The sequence below is a fragment of the Piliocolobus tephrosceles genome, chromosome 7 (genome assembly GCF_002776525.5).
Source record: "Piliocolobus tephrosceles isolate RC106 chromosome 7, ASM277652v3, whole genome shotgun sequence".
NCBI lineage: Eukaryota > Metazoa > Chordata > Mammalia > Primates > Cercopithecidae > Piliocolobus > Piliocolobus tephrosceles.
Window position 1 is genome coordinate 148,262,146 of NC_045440.1, and position 14,728 is coordinate 148,276,873.

At 52.9% G+C, this 14,728-nt stretch overlaps 1 protein-coding gene across 12 annotated transcripts in view; it reads left to right on the plus strand.

The window, feature by feature from the left end:
* ZNF517 (zinc finger protein 517) overlaps positions 1 to 12,338 on the plus strand; it is a 15,135-nt gene extending 2,797 nt beyond the window's left edge. For 6 of the 12 annotated variants that reach the window (XM_023188276.3, XM_023188279.3, XM_023188274.3 and 3 more), the window contains 4 exons: positions 1,464 to 1,526; positions 2,264 to 2,390; positions 2,731 to 2,844; positions 10,596 to 12,338. In XM_023188276.3, the coding sequence (XP_023044044.2) occupies positions 1,494 to 1,526; positions 2,264 to 2,390; positions 2,731 to 2,844; positions 10,596 to 11,788 (1,467 nt within the window). In that variant the 5' untranslated portion in view covers positions 1,464 to 1,493 and the 3' untranslated portion in view covers positions 11,789 to 12,338. Of the gene's footprint in view, positions 1 to 1,143; positions 1,527 to 1,804; positions 2,391 to 2,730; positions 2,845 to 3,964; positions 4,059 to 10,595 lie in introns of those variants that run through there. The other 6 variants (XM_023188278.3, XM_031935940.1, XM_023188284.2 and 3 more) reach the window with 6 other exon arrangements.
* The last annotated feature ends 2,390 nt before the right edge of the window (positions 12,339 to 14,728 follow it).

Sequence of the window (14,728 nt, forward strand, 5' to 3'; positions counted from 1 at the left end):
ACCATCAAAAAAAAAAAAAAAAAAAAAAAAAAGTCTTAAATTGGAAAAATAGAGGCCGGGTGTGGTGGCTCACACCTGTAATCCCAGCGCTTTGGGAGACCGAGGCAAGAGGATCACTTGGGTCCAGGAGTTCAAGACCAGCCTGGGCAACATAGTGAAACCTCATCGATAATAAAAATTTTTTTGGCCGGGCGTGGTGGCTCACGCCTGTAATCCTAGTACTTTGGGAGGCCGAGGCGGGTGGATCACGAGGTCAGGAGATCGAGACCATCCTGGCTAACACGGTGAAACTCCGTCTCTACTAAAAATACAAAAAATTAGCCGGGTGTGGTGGTGCACGCCTGAGTCCCAGCTACTTGGAGGCTGAGGCAGGAGAATGGTGTGAACCCGGGAGGTGGAGCTTGCAGTGAGCTGAGATTGCGCCACTGCACTCCAGCCCGGGCAACAAAGTGAGACTCCGTCTCAAAAAGAAAAAAGATTTTTTTAAATTAGTTGGGTGTGGTAGCATTCTCCTGTAGTTCTAGCTACTCAGGAGGCTGAGGTGGGAGGATTGCTTGAGCCCAGGAAGTTGAGGCTACAGTGATCATACCACTCTACTCCAGCCTGTGCCACACAGCAAGACCCTGTCTCAGAAAAAGAAAAGAAAAATAGAAAAACAGGAACCACTCGTCATTCTATGACCCAGAGAGAACTAGGGTTTTATGCTACCAGCTTTAGTTTTCTGCTTATGGTCTGCTTGTTTCATGTAGTAAAATGCAAGAATGTTTTCTGATGTTCCCACACATGGTTTTATTGGTTGTAGAGTCACCCATTATTCATTTCATAATGAACAATGTTGCCCAGGCCGGAGTGCAATGGTGCAACCTTGGCCACCCTGGGAGGATCCCTTAAGCCCAGGAGGCAGAGGTTGAGGTGAACCGAGATCATGCCACCATACTCCAGCCTGGGCAACAGAGCGAGACCCTGTCTCAAATAAAACAATAATTTTGCTCTAACCAGTCATGCTTTGTTCATTTCATAAATCCCTTCTGAGCATACGCTGTGTGCCAAGCCCTTCATCAGGCCCTTGGGGTACAGACCAGAGGTCTTATCTAATTGGGGAAGGCAGATAAGGAGCAAGGATGTTAACTTGTCTTGTGTCAGGTGGCATAGTGCTATGGAGAAAAATAAAGCAAGGAGCGAGGATAAGGAATTCCCAGGCGGAAGGGGAGGTGGCAGTCACAGAAGGCCTCCCAGCAAGGTGACAGCCAGCAAACATTGGAGGGAGTGGGTGTTCCAGTGGAGAAGCTTGGGTGCAGCTGCTCCTTGGGACGTGAAGGAGGTGGCTGATGTGATTGCCCCTGCACTTTACCCTCTCCTGCTCCCTTCTGGATCTGAAGGGGCCTTTTGGGGGGCTGGAGAGCCTTAGGCCTGGGCTCCTTCCATTCATGGCTCTATGTTCCCCTGGAATTCACTGCCTCTAGCACCTGCTCCTCCTCAGAGGGTACCCTGGAATGACGATGGCACTCCCGATGCCTGGAACCCAGGTGAGCACCCCCTGAGCCTGTCCACGGCCCCAGGAGACTGCTTCGCCCCTAGCCTCAGCTTTTCAGCCCTGAGGACCTTCCAGAGAGCCTCACACCCACCCACACCACAAGATGGAGTCTGCAAGCCGAGGACCACCTCCTTGCTCTGTGGCCAGGCCGCACACGTGGCTCCGCCAAATCCTTCCAGCCTTTGGGCAGAAGTGGGCTTCCTGGGACCTCCTATGGCCCCTGAGCTTCTGTGATCAGCCGTTGAGGGCAGGGTCGCTGTCTTTCCCCAGTGCCCGCCTCCTTCCTGGTGTGAATGGTCAGCCATCCTCCCTCTACTGATGCTGACTCACTGCGGGTGTTGGAAATGGAGACGCAGAGGGTGGGGACGCAGTGCTGGTGCTCCTTCCCCAAGTCCCTGATGGTCTGTGGAGAGGGTGAGGCCAAGGTTGGGACCCCCCTTCCTGGTACATCTTTCTCCCTCCCGCAAGTTCCGTTTTTCCCTTGTCCTCTCTGGGGCTTGTGCTGAGAACGAGGCTGCTCACTCGGGGCGTGTTGGGCTGCCCTGACTCTGCTGGGCCCTGTGGATGCAGCGATGAGCAGCAGGGAGAGAGGCCTCTAGCAGATCACGCAAATGTTTCTCGTCTGCTGGGTTCTCACCGAGCCTTTGACTGCCTGGATAGCAGAGTATGTGGTTCTCATCTGCTGGGATGAGCCCTTGGCTGCCTGGATAGCAGAGTATGTGGTTGCAGGAGGCTGTTGTGTTCGAGGATGTGGCTGTGTACTTCACGAGGATAGAATGGAGTTGCCTGGCCCCCGACCAGCAGGCCCTCTACAGGGACGTGATGCTGGAGAACTATGGGAACCTGGCCTCGCTAGGTGAGGGCTTCTGCCTTTGGTCCTGGGGCCGGGAGGTGCGTCTGTGTTAGCTTCAAAGGGAAGTTGGTTCCATTCCAGATTCAAGGTCTGAAATATTTTTGAGGGGAAACTGGAGGCTCCCCAAGGAGCCCCTCTCTGCTTCCTGTTGGGCAGCCACTGCCAGCATCAGCCTGCCTGAGGCTTCTCTCCTGGGGCAGGCCCCCCATCTCCCCTTGGCCACCTAGCTGCCCCTCCTGGGACAGTGAGTGTTCCTGACCCACTGCAAGCACTCCAGCCAGGCACCCGGGCATCCCTCCTCCCTCCTGTACTGATACATTCTGCTTTCCTTCTCTGAACGTAGGCTTTCTTGTTGCCAAACCGGCACTGATCTCCCTCTTGGAGCAAGGAGAGGAGCCGGGGGCCTTGATTCTGCAGGTGGCTGAACAGAGCGTGGCCAAAGCCAGCCCGTGCACAGGTGAGTACAAGGCACTGGAAGGCCTGGGCTGCTGCCACCGCAGGGCGTGTCGTGTGCTGCCAGTGTGGCCTCCATGCAGTTCTGTGCAGGTCCCTTCTCCCGCAGTAGGAGGTGTGTGTGTGTAGCTCCTCACAGCACGGTCAGAGTTCCTCCTAACTGCCTTGCTTGTAGGTCTAAGGTCAAAACTAACTTATGCAGGAAGACCCAAGTGCATGAATTTTCCATTTTGGTGTCCCCAAGGTGTCAGAGGCCAGGTCTGTGCACCTCTACCCTTGGGTTGTGTAGGGACCAGCCCCACAGGGTCTGTGGGTTTTTCTTCTTGTGTGTGGAGAGGAGAGATCGTAGAAGTAAAGACACAAGACAAAAGAGATAGAAGAAATATCTAAGGTTAAGTTATCATCCCAGGCTTTTAAATGCCTCAAGACCTTTTCCCAGCTATGTTGATCTTTATTATAAGCATAAGGCGTTATGCAGTCATCAGAAGTATTGCAGTCACACTGTAATTGCATACGGTGTTCCAAATTCATAACTATCTCCCAGCCAGATTACACTCTGGCAGAGATCATTAATTTGATTAGCTAATTTCTGATCAACTTGAGTCTGAGAATTCCAAAGTGTGGAGGAGTTTTTCTGCCATGCTTCAACATATTGAGCGGTTTAAACAGAATTGTGGATTGCAACTCCAGCAGTTACGGCTGTTGCAGTAACCGCAATTAGACCTGCAATGACTGCAATAAGAGTAAAAATGAATCTCTTAGTTCTTTTGAGGATACCTTTAAGATCTTCATTGACTGCGTGAATAGAGGGGGAAGACTCCCGTAGACGATGTAAAGAAACTGGTATGCCTACCCTCTCCGTAGCCCTCACCAAGAGAATACTTGTTGTGAGATTAAAAGTAGCATCAATGGACATGAACAGCTTACAGTTTCACATTCTATCGTGTGTGTATTGGGAATGATAATTACATTTCCAACCAACAGCACATAAGGGGGTTTGACACAGCTCTTGATAGGCATCGCCTGTTCAGACGTCAGGGTGATGTTGAATATGGGTGTCTTGGTATTAGTAGGAGAGAATTGATAAGTAGCGTTCCATATCCTTATTCCTGTCATGGCTGCAGCTGATTTCCATAATTCAGGATGTTCCGGGATAACAACTGGATGAATCATTTTTGGTCTAGGAGGAACGATGCCTGTGTCCATCCGTTTAAATGGGTAAGGAGACACCCATTCCTTCAACCTGTATGACTGCCATTCGTCCTCTACATAATCTAACAAACTCCGAGCAGGTCATATTTTGGCCGGAGCAATTCCGCCAAGAATGCCCTCTTGGAGCCCAGTCAATAACAACACCTGTAGCTAGACTTTGGCACACTATGACCTTTGGAGCATTACAATCATTCCATACAATTGAATTTACTAAAAACGGTCCCTTTGTAGGTTCCTTGGAGCAGTCTGGCAGTCCTTTTGTGGAATTACCTTTTGTGGTAACAGGAACCCTCCATTCCTCATATGGATTAAGTTGAACAGTCATAAGTTGAAAAGAACTGGTACTGAGCATATTATGTACTTAATAAGAATCATTACTAAAGGACAATATGGTCCACATCCAGTTCTGATAAGAAGAAGCCAAATAGCCAGGCGACATTGCAATGCACAGTGGTGGATATTTGTAGCCAGCTGACAAATTAAACCTTCTTCTGGTTGAGCTGGAAACCTGTCATCATTAGGAACAGGCATGAATGCACTATCATGAGCGGAAACTTCCACTGAGGCGTCCACCCAGGAGACAGACTGAATTAAAGGGGGAAAAGGAACATATGCCCAATGGGTAGACTTTTCAGGTGTCCCAGCTGCTGGCGTACTCACCACTGCACTGACCGCTGTAAAGGCAGCCGGAATTATATTACCCGTCGTTGTTGGAATTCCTTTTTCTTGTAGTAATGTTTGTGTTTGATGTGATAAGACGTTTATTTGACGCCATGTTGGTGGAGTTGAACGACTGGTGGTGTAGTTCACACGGCGAGATTTTGTTGTAATGTAGGGTCATGAAGTTTATGTGTCAGGCGGGGAACCTTGCCCTTCGATTTGTGAGGAGTCTGCCTTTTGTTTCTGAGAGCATTTCATATTTGAAATTTTGGTGCAATTTCAGTTGCCGGGAGGGAACCCACACGGGTTGTTGTCTTTCTTCTGGGGAAACGTAAGCAAAACCCCTGCCCCGTGTTACCACGGTGCCTAATTCCCATTTGTTAGTTTTTGCATCCTTCCACCGTACCCGCTTTCCTTTTTGTGGATCAAATTTATTTCCAGTGAAATGTTCTCTGCTATAAAAGGTTGATTTCTTACTAGGTTTAAGAAATTCGGCCGGGCGCGGTGGCTCAAGCCTGTAATCCCAGCACTTTGGGAGGCCGAGAGGGGCGGATCACGAGGTCAGCAGTTCGAGACCATCCTGGCTAACACGGTGAAAGCCCGTCTCTACTAAAAAATACAAAAAACTAGCCGGGCGAGGTGGCGGGCGCCTGTAGTCCCAGCTACTCGGGAGGCTGAGGCAGGAGAATGGCGTAAACCCGGGAGGTGGAGCTTGCAGTGAACTGAGATCCGGCCACTGCACTCCAGCCTGGGCGGCAGAGCGAGACTCCGTCTCAAAAAAAAAAAAGAAAGAAAGAAAGAAAGAAATTTAATGTGAAAAGAGCCAGATTTAGCTGAGCATGAGGGGTAGTGGCATCCCTCTTTGTTTTGTGTCCTGTTTTCAAAGTTGATCTTTGAGTGTTTTATTGGCTCCTTCCACCAAGGCCTGTCCTTGAGAGTTACAGGGGATGCCAGTTGTGTGAGTAATTGCCCATGTCTGAGTGAGCTTTTTAAACGCAGCACTAGTGTAGCCGGGGCCGTTGTCAGTTTTCAGTTTCTTGGGACAGCCCATAACCGAGAAACATGAAAGCATAGTCGTTTAACATGAGATGTGCTTTCCCCTGTGTGACAAGTGGCCCAGATAAAATGAGAAAATGTGTCAATAGTTACATGTATAAAAGAAAGCTTGCCAAAAGCAGGATAATGAGTCACGTCCATTTGCCAGAGAGCATTCTGTGAAAGTCCTCTAGGCTTAACTCCTGAGGAAAGTGGCTGTAAAATTAACACTTGGCAAGTAGGACAGTGACGTGCAGTGGTTTTAGCTTATTTCCATGTGAGGGGGACTGTTTTTGGAGTCCCGCAGCATTGACATGAGTTAAAGCATGAAAATTTTCGGTGTCAGTGAAAACGGGAACAACTAATATATCAGCTCAGGCATTTGCTGCCGAGAGGGGCCCAGGGAGGGGTGTGTGGGCCCGAATGTGAATAATGTAGAAAGGAGAAGACCTTACTCTGAGTACAGACCGAAACCTTTGGAAAAGAAAAAGTAGGGTATCATCAGGCCGAAATTTGATTAAGGCAGTTTCAATGTTGCCAGCAACATGTACTACACAGGCCCAATCAGAAACAATGTTAACTGGTTCAGGGAAATCTTCAAGGACAGCCATGACAGCGATCAGCTCAGCTGGTTGTGCTGAACTAGTGAACAGTTCTCTTGGCCCTGTATGTGCTGCTCGGCCATTACAGGAAACATCAGTAAAAACAGTGACCACTTTGGCTAGTGGGGTGTTTCTAGTCATGTGAGGTAAGATCCAAGAAGTGAGTTTAAATAACTGGAATAGTTTTACATTAGGATAATGATTATCAGTTATACCCAGGAAACCTGCCAAATGGACTTGCCAAGCAACGCAGATTGCAAAAGCCTGTTGGACTTGTAATGGGGTGAGGGGAACGATGATTTTTTGGGGCTTAATACCCTTGTCTTGTAGCTGCATTCCTAAATAGTGATAAGAAGTAGTCTGGATTTTTGAGGAGGGGGGGCGGGTAATAACCAAACATTCTGGTGTGCTTGTTGTACTGCAGAAAAACAAGATATTAACACAGGGCGTGAAGGTGCCGCGAGATCAGCCGCCTGCTGGGCAAGATCGGTGGCCTGTGGCTGATTTTATGCCGCAGGGACAGCAGGTATTGGAGGCTGGAAAATTACAGGAAATTGCCAGGCTTTGGGATCCCCACATTCTCTTGCCTGTGCTATAGCCCTCATGAGAGGAGGGTCATTTCGAGGAATGTATGTAACTTGTTGCTTGTGAGCGGCAAGGGTAGTGGTGGCTACCATAGTAGCGACCGGACCAGAAGCAGAAAAGAGGTTGGAATTTTGAATGGAGAAAGAGTTGAGAACCTGTAAACCAGGATGAGACGAGATTGCTGATGAGCCGGTCTTTCGGGGGCCTGAAATCCAGGCTGCCACGGCAGCTGCGGACCAGGCTTCAGGGGAGCCTGAGGCTTCTTCAAGGGAGCCCTATTTGTCGAAAGAGACCCAGGCTTCAAGACAGCCTGATTTTCTTTCTTTCTTTTTTTTTTTTTTTTTGAGATGGAGTCTCGCTCTGTCGCCCAGGCTGGAGTGCAATGGCGCGATCTTGGCTCACTGCAAGCTCTGCCTCCCGGGTTCATACCATTCTCCTGCCTCAGCCTCCAGAGTAGCTGGGACTACAGCCCCCCGCCACCACGCCCGGCTAATTTTTGTATTTTTAGTAGAGACGGGGTTTCACTTTGTTAGCCAGGATGGTCTCGAACTCCTAACCTCGTGATCCACCCGCCTTGGCCTTCCAAAGTGCTGGGATTACAGGCGTGAGGCACCGCGCCTGGCCTTTTTTTTTTTTGAGGTGGAGTCTCACTCTGTCGCCCAGGCTGGAGTGCAGTGGCCTGATCTCCACTCACTGCAAGCTCTGCCTCCCAGGTTCACGCCATTCTCCTGCCTCAGCCTCATGAGTCGCTGGGACTACAGGCACCTGCCAGCACCCCTGGCTAATTTTTTTTGTATTTTTAGTAGAGATGGGGTTTCACTGTGTTAGCCAGGATGGTCTCGGTCTCCTGACCTCGTGATCCACCCGCCTCGGCCTCCCGAAGTGCTGGGATTACAGGCATGGGCCACCGCACCCATGCCTGATTTTCCGAGAGAGAATCAGGCTTCAAGGGAACCTGTGGCTCCAAGGGAGCCCAATTTGTGGAAAGAGAAATAGGCGGGAGAAATGGAAAACTAGGCTGTGGAGGGATAGGATTGAGGGCCTCATTACCGGGCCAAACAGGCAGAAGGTTGAGAGCCCTACAGCAGGGCTGAACAGAGACAGGGTTGCGATAATACAGGAGGGTTTTATAAAGTTTAAATAAGCCAAGTACTTAGTACTGGCCTGTCCCATGGTGTCCCTGAAATACTTTGAGTGCTCAAGTTGACCACCAAGCTTATTGACCACAATCCTCAGGAATCTCTCGTCAGAGTCCTCTGCTGAGTCCCACGCTCGAGGCGCAACTTCACACAGAAAGGGAGAGCCCCATGTTGGGGCGCCAGATGTAGGTCCAGCCCTACAGGGTCTGTGGGTTTTTCTCCTCGTGTGTGGAGATGAGAAATCGTAGAAATAAAGACACAAGACAAAGAGACAGAAGAGAAGACAGCTGGGCCGGGGGACCACTACCACCAAGATGTGGGGACTGGTAGTGGCCCCGGCTGCCAGGCTGTGCTGTTATTTATTGGATACAAGGCAAAAGGGGCAGGGTAAGGAGTGTGAGTCATCTCCAATGATTGATACGGTCACGTGAGTCACGTGTCCACCAGGCAGGGGACCCTTCTCTGTTTGGCAGCCGAGGCAGAGAGAAAGAGGACAGCTTACACCTTTATTTCTTCTATGCAATTTAATGACTCTTAGTACGTTCACTAATTATACTACCGCTATCTAGAAGGCAGGGCCAGGTGTGCAGGGCGGAACGTGAAAGTGGGCCAGGAGCATGACTGGTGAGGGACAGCGTCACAGGGAGACGGTTAGGCCTCCAGAGGCTGCGGGCGGGCCTGACTGATGTCAGGCCTTCCACAAGAGGTGGTGGAGCAGAGTCTTCTCTAACTCCCTGGGGGAGAGGGAGACTCCCTTTCCCGTCTGCTAAGTAAGTAACGGGCGCCTTTCCAGGCACTGGGGCTACTGCTAGACCAAGGAGCCCCCTAGTGGCCCCGTCCAGGCATGACAGAGGGCTCACACTTGGCTTCTGGTCACTTCTCACCATGTCCCTTCAGCTCCTATCTCTGTACGGCCTGGTTTTTCCTAGGTTATAATTGTGGAACAGAGATGATGATGATGATGATTTTTTTTTTTTTTTTTGAGACAGAGTCTTGCACTTTGGCCCAGGCTGGAGTGCAGTGGTGCGGTATCGGCTCACTGCAAGCTCTGCCTCCTGGGTTCACACCATTCTCCTGCCTCAGCCTCCTGAGTAGCTGGGACTACAGGCGCCGCCACCACACCCGGCTAGTTGTTTTTTTTTGTATTTTTAGTAGAGACGGGGTTTCACCGTGTTAGCCAGGATGGTCTCGATCTCCTGACCTCGTGATCCGCCCGCCTCGGCCTCCCAAAGTGCTGGGATTACAGGCTTGAGCCACCGTACCCGGCCTGAACAGAGATTATTATCATGTTAGAATAAAGAGTAATGCTACAAACTGACGACTAATAATATTCATATATCATCATATTTATAAGCTGTTTCTAGTATAACTATTCTTATATATTTTCTTTATTATACTGCAACAGCTTGTGCCCTTGGTCTCTTGCCTTGGCACCTGGGAGGCTTGCCGCCCACAGGTTGCTTTAGTTTTCCCGGTTCCCCATGGCCCATGTGCCAGGGACTGAGCTCAGGGCAGTGGAGGCTGCAGAAAGAACCCTGAGCTGGGGAGGAGGCCCCCAGTCCTGGAGGTCTGTGCAGGCACCTGCTTTACGCACCTGCCCAGACATGTTTGCTGAGTGAATGAACTGTGGGTGAACTCTGAAGGAGAGAGGAGTAAAGAACGTGGCTGTGGAGTGAGGTGCAACCTGCACCTCATGCCTGGCCTGTCTTCCCTGCCAGACCTTGGGCTTCTCCTATGGGCTCCCCATGAGCCAGCCTCCCACAGTGCTGGAGCCATTATTAGCCTTTTTGTTCCCTTCTCACCTGAACCCTCATTTTATTTTTATTATTCTTATTTTTTTGAGACGGAGTTTTGCTCTTGTCACCCAGGCTGGAGTGCAGTGGTGCGGTCTTGGCTCACTGCAACCTCCACCTCCCGGGTTCAAACTATTCTCCTGCCTCAGCCTCCTGAGTAGCTGGGATTACAGGCACCCGCCACTGCACCCAGCTAATTTTCGTATTTTTAGTATAGATGAGGTTTCACTGTGTTGGCCAGGCTGGTTTCGAACTCCTGACCTCAGGTGATCAGCCCACCTCGGCCTCCCAAAGTGCTGAGATTAGAGGTGGGAGCCACCACGCCTGGCCTGAAACCCTGATATTAAAACCTCTGGCAATAATTTCTCAAACCTCCCTGCACATCTAACAAAGACTCTGTCTTCACTTGATTGTGTTATCGTGTCACAGTGTCCATGTTTATTGAATCATGTTGTACACAAAAAATATATACAAGGTTTGTTTTGTTTTAAGACATAGTCTCACTCTGTGGCCCAGGCTGTGGCTTGATCTCGGCTCACTAAAACTTCTGTATCCCGGGTTGAAGCAATTCTCCTGCGTCAGCCTCCTGTAGACAAGTTTTATTGTCATTTATACCTCAGTAAAGCTGGGTGTTGGGGGAAGACTTGGGAATAAAAAGGTTCTTCCAACAATAAGTTGGTTTGAGTGTAGAGGCTGGATCATCCTTCCGTTTTCTGTTCCTTCTCTCAGATTCCAGGATGCAGGCCGGGGTCATGGAGTCTCCTCTGCAGAGAAAGCTCTCCAGGCAGGCAGGACTGCAGGGCACCGTGTGGGGGTGCCTCCCTGGGGGGCACCCCGCACCACCCCACCCACGTGGCAGTCCTGAGGACGGGTCAGATAAACTTACCCACCCCCGGGCTCGGGAGCGCAGCGCCTCCCCAAGGGTTCTGCAGGAAGACCCGGGCCGGCCTGTGGGGAGCTCAGCCCCCCGCTACAGGTGCGTGTGCGGCAAGGCGTTCAGATACAACTCACTGCTGCTCAGGCACCAGGTCATCCACACCGGCGCCAAGCCCTTCCAGTGCACGGAGTGCGGGAAGGCCTTCAAGCAGAGCTCCATCCTGCTGCGGCACCAGCTGATCCACACTGAGGAGAAGCCGTTCCAGTGCGGCGAGTGCGGCAAGGCCTTCCGGCAGAGCACGCAGCTGGCTGCCCACCACCGCGTCCACACCCGCGAGCGGCCCTACGTGTGCGGCGAGTGCGGCAAGGCCTTCAGCCGCAGCTCCCGGCTGCTGCAGCACCAGAAGTTCCACAGCGGGGAGAAGCCCTTCGCGTGCACCGAGTGCGGCAAGGCGTTCTGCCGCAGGTTCACCCTCAACGAGCACGGCCGCATCCACAGCGGGGAGCGGCCCTACCGGTGTCTGCGGTGTGGGCAGCGCTTCATCCGAGGGTCCTCGCTCCTGAAGCACCACCGGCTGCACGCCGAGGAGGGCCCCCAGGACGGCGGCGCGGGGCAGGGCGCCTTGCTCAGAGCGGCGCAGAGGCCGCAGGTGGGGGACCCGCCGCACGAGTGCCCGGTGTGCGGGAGGCCGTTCCGACACAACTCCCTGCTGCTGCTGCACCTGCGCCTGCACACGGGCGAGAAGCCGTTCGAGTGCGCGGAGTGCGGCAAGGCCTTCGGTCGCAAGTCCAACCTCACTCTGCACCAGAAGATCCACACCAAGGAGAAGCCCTTCGCGTGCACCGAGTGCGGCAAGGCCTTCCGCAGGAGCTACACGCTGAACGAGCACTACCGGCTGCACAGCGGCGAGAGGCCATACCGGTGCCGCGCCTGTGGGAGGGCCTGCAGCCGGCTGTCCACCCTCATCCAGCACCAGAAGGTGCACGGCCGCGAGCGCCAGGAGGACACGGAGGGCAGGCGGGCGCCCCGCTGGGCTTCCCGATGATGGGGACGACAGGCCGAGGATTCACGCGGGAGGCCCACTCAAGCCAGCGGGGCCCCAGCGCAGAAATTCAGAACCCCACGTCTTGAAGGTGCAGCGAAGTCTGAAGAAAGGGCCAGCTCCCACCAAGAGCTCAGCTGCTTGCTCTAGCCGGGCAGTGGGGAGGGAAAGGGCACCGGGCAGCCCGTGGTGTGGCCTCAGGAACTGCCATCAGCCGCCATTTCCTGGGACCTTCCGGAAATGTCCAGGAGCGCAGAAGTGAGGGAGGGAGGGGCAGCTATGCTCAGTCCCCAAAGAGCAGGGCACAGGGGACACCACAGACGCATATGCAGCCTGGCACAGCCAGGCCTTAGCACCAGGCCCTGTGTGGCGGTGAATTTCAGGTGTTGTAAAGCCGACTCACAGGATAGAATGTGCCTCAGCTGCCTGCCACGTCTCCTGCCTGTAATCCCATCACTTTGGGAGGCTGAGGCAGGAGGTTTGCTTAAGCCCAGGAGTTTGAGACCAGCCTGGGCAACATGGTGAAACTTCTCTACAAAAAATTTAAAAATCAGCCAGGTATTGTAGTTTGTGCCTACAGGCTGTGGTCCCAGCTACTCAGGAGGCTGAGGTGGGAGGATGGGTTGAGCCTGGGAAGTCAAGGCTGCAGTGAGCTATGATAGCACCATGGTACTCCATCCTGGGTGATGGAGTGACACCTTGTTTAAAAAAAAAAAAGCCTAGATGACTGGTGGAGCTCTATCAATCAATCAATCAATCAATCATCTATCTTTTTGAGACAGGATCTCTCTTGTCAGCCAGCCTGGAGTGCAGTGGCACAGTTGTGGCTCACCGCAGCCTCGAGCTCCCAGGCTCGTTTCTCTCACCTCAGCCTCCTGAGTAGCTGGGACTAAGACACACACACTGCATCTGGCAGCTGGCTAAGCATTGTTTCTGAGTGTGAGGATGTTTTCAGTGGACTCCGTGAAGATCTGCCCTGTGTGGGCAGGCACATCCAACTGGCTGGGAGCCCAGATGGAACACAAAGGGAGAAGAGAAGCGTATTCTTTTTTCTGGAGGGAGACACTCATCTCCTGCCCTTGGACATCAGGACTCCAGGTTCTCCGGCCTTTGGACTCAGGCTTGCCACAGAGGCCTCCCAGGGCTCCTGGCCAGTCAGCCTCAGAATGAGTTACACCACTGGCTTCCTTGGTTCAGCTGCCTTCTTACCTGGACTGAGCCTCACTAATGGCTTCTCTGGGTCTCCGGCTTGTAGACAGCCTATGGGAGGACTTCTCAGCCTCCATAAGTGTGTGGGCCAGTTCCCCTAATAAAACCCCTCTCCTGGCCGGGCACTGTGGCTCCTGCCTATAATCCCAGCATTTTGGGAGGCAGAGGTAGGCGGATCACCTGAGGTCAGGAGTCTGAGACCAGCCTGGCCAACATGGTGAAACCCTGTCTCTACTAAAAATACAAAAATTAGCTGGGCATGGTGGTGGCTGCCTGTAATCCCAGCTACTCGGGAGTCTGAGGCAGGAGAATTGCTTTAACCTGGGAGGTGGAAGTTGCATTGAGCTGAGATCGAGCCACTGCACTCCAGCCTGGGTGATAGGGCAAGACTCTCTCTCAAAAAAATAAATAAAAATCCCCTCTCCTAAACTCTATTACTGGTTTTGTCTTTCTAGAGGACCCTAATACACTGCCCAGCAGAAGCCAGGAGGGAAGCCCTGCCAGCTCAGAAGGTGGGCCAGGAGAGAAGGGTGTGGCCAGAGGGGGAGCCAGTGGGGGTGCTGCATCCTCTTGGCCCCACTGGGAGCACCTTGTCACCCCTAACAGATGAAGAGAAGGTGAGGGGGGATTGAGTTACCTGCCCACTGGTGTGTCAAACTCCATGGTGGGGGTGGGAACATGCACACCTGGCCCCTCCAAGGCCCACTGCTCCCTGGGCTGTGCACCCCACAGTCCATGCCAGGGGCTGCAGAAAGAGCCATGGGAAGCCTGGCCCTGGTAGGGCACCAAGATGGGGAGGGCTGGATCCACCCTCCAGAGAACAAGAACCCTGGGCAGTAGCCGGGACATGGTGGGGGAGGCTGAAGGGTTGTCCCTGAGCATCCCCAACATGGAGCTCAGATGCCTGGGCCATGGGCGGGAAAGCACGATGGTCAGGGCCAGCCTGGGAAACCAAGAGCTGTGCCAAGATCCCTTTCACCTGGGACAGCTGCCCACATGCCCGCCACTGGGTCCCATCGCCTGAGACTCCCAGCAGGTGCCTCTCTGAGTCTTTGTCCCGTGCTGGAAACCGGGATGTGCAGCGCGCACCTTCACACCCACGGCACGGGCAGGAGGAGTAACACCTCCTTTGGGGACCCAGGGTTTCTGGTGTCTCCAGGTTTTTCAGGAGCCACCACGTTCCTCTCATCCAGACGTCGGCGCCCAAGGTGGAAGCAGGTGGTGGCACGCCTAGCCCAGCCGCAGGCCGAGTGCAGATCCTATGGCGAGTGTGGGATCCAGCCTGAAGCACAAGCCAGGTGCAGCCTGCCAGGTCAAGTGGGCAGGTACCTCCAACAGCCTGGAGCCGTGAGGCCTTGGGCAGGGGCGTTGCCGGTGTGGAGGTCTCCGGCTGGCAAAGTGGCCCCGAAAGAGTCCTGTGTCATAACCAGACTCACTTGTAACTTCTGTTGCTCTCCCTAGCTATTTCCAAAGCATCCAGGATAGGTTCATCTCAAGACATTCTAACTCATCTTGGACACAATCCATTTACTCTGGTGGACCCTGTTCACAGAAGCTGGAATCCCTGCTCACCTTCCCCGACCCCTTATTGCTGGGTCATGTTTACAAGTTTCTGTCTCTTTTTGTTCCCGGTCCCAGTACCAGCTCAGCTTCTGAACCTCTATTGTGCAGCGCCTGAGACAAGGTGGGGAAGACAGGGACAGTAAAGCTCAGCCAGGTGCAGACCGCAGACTG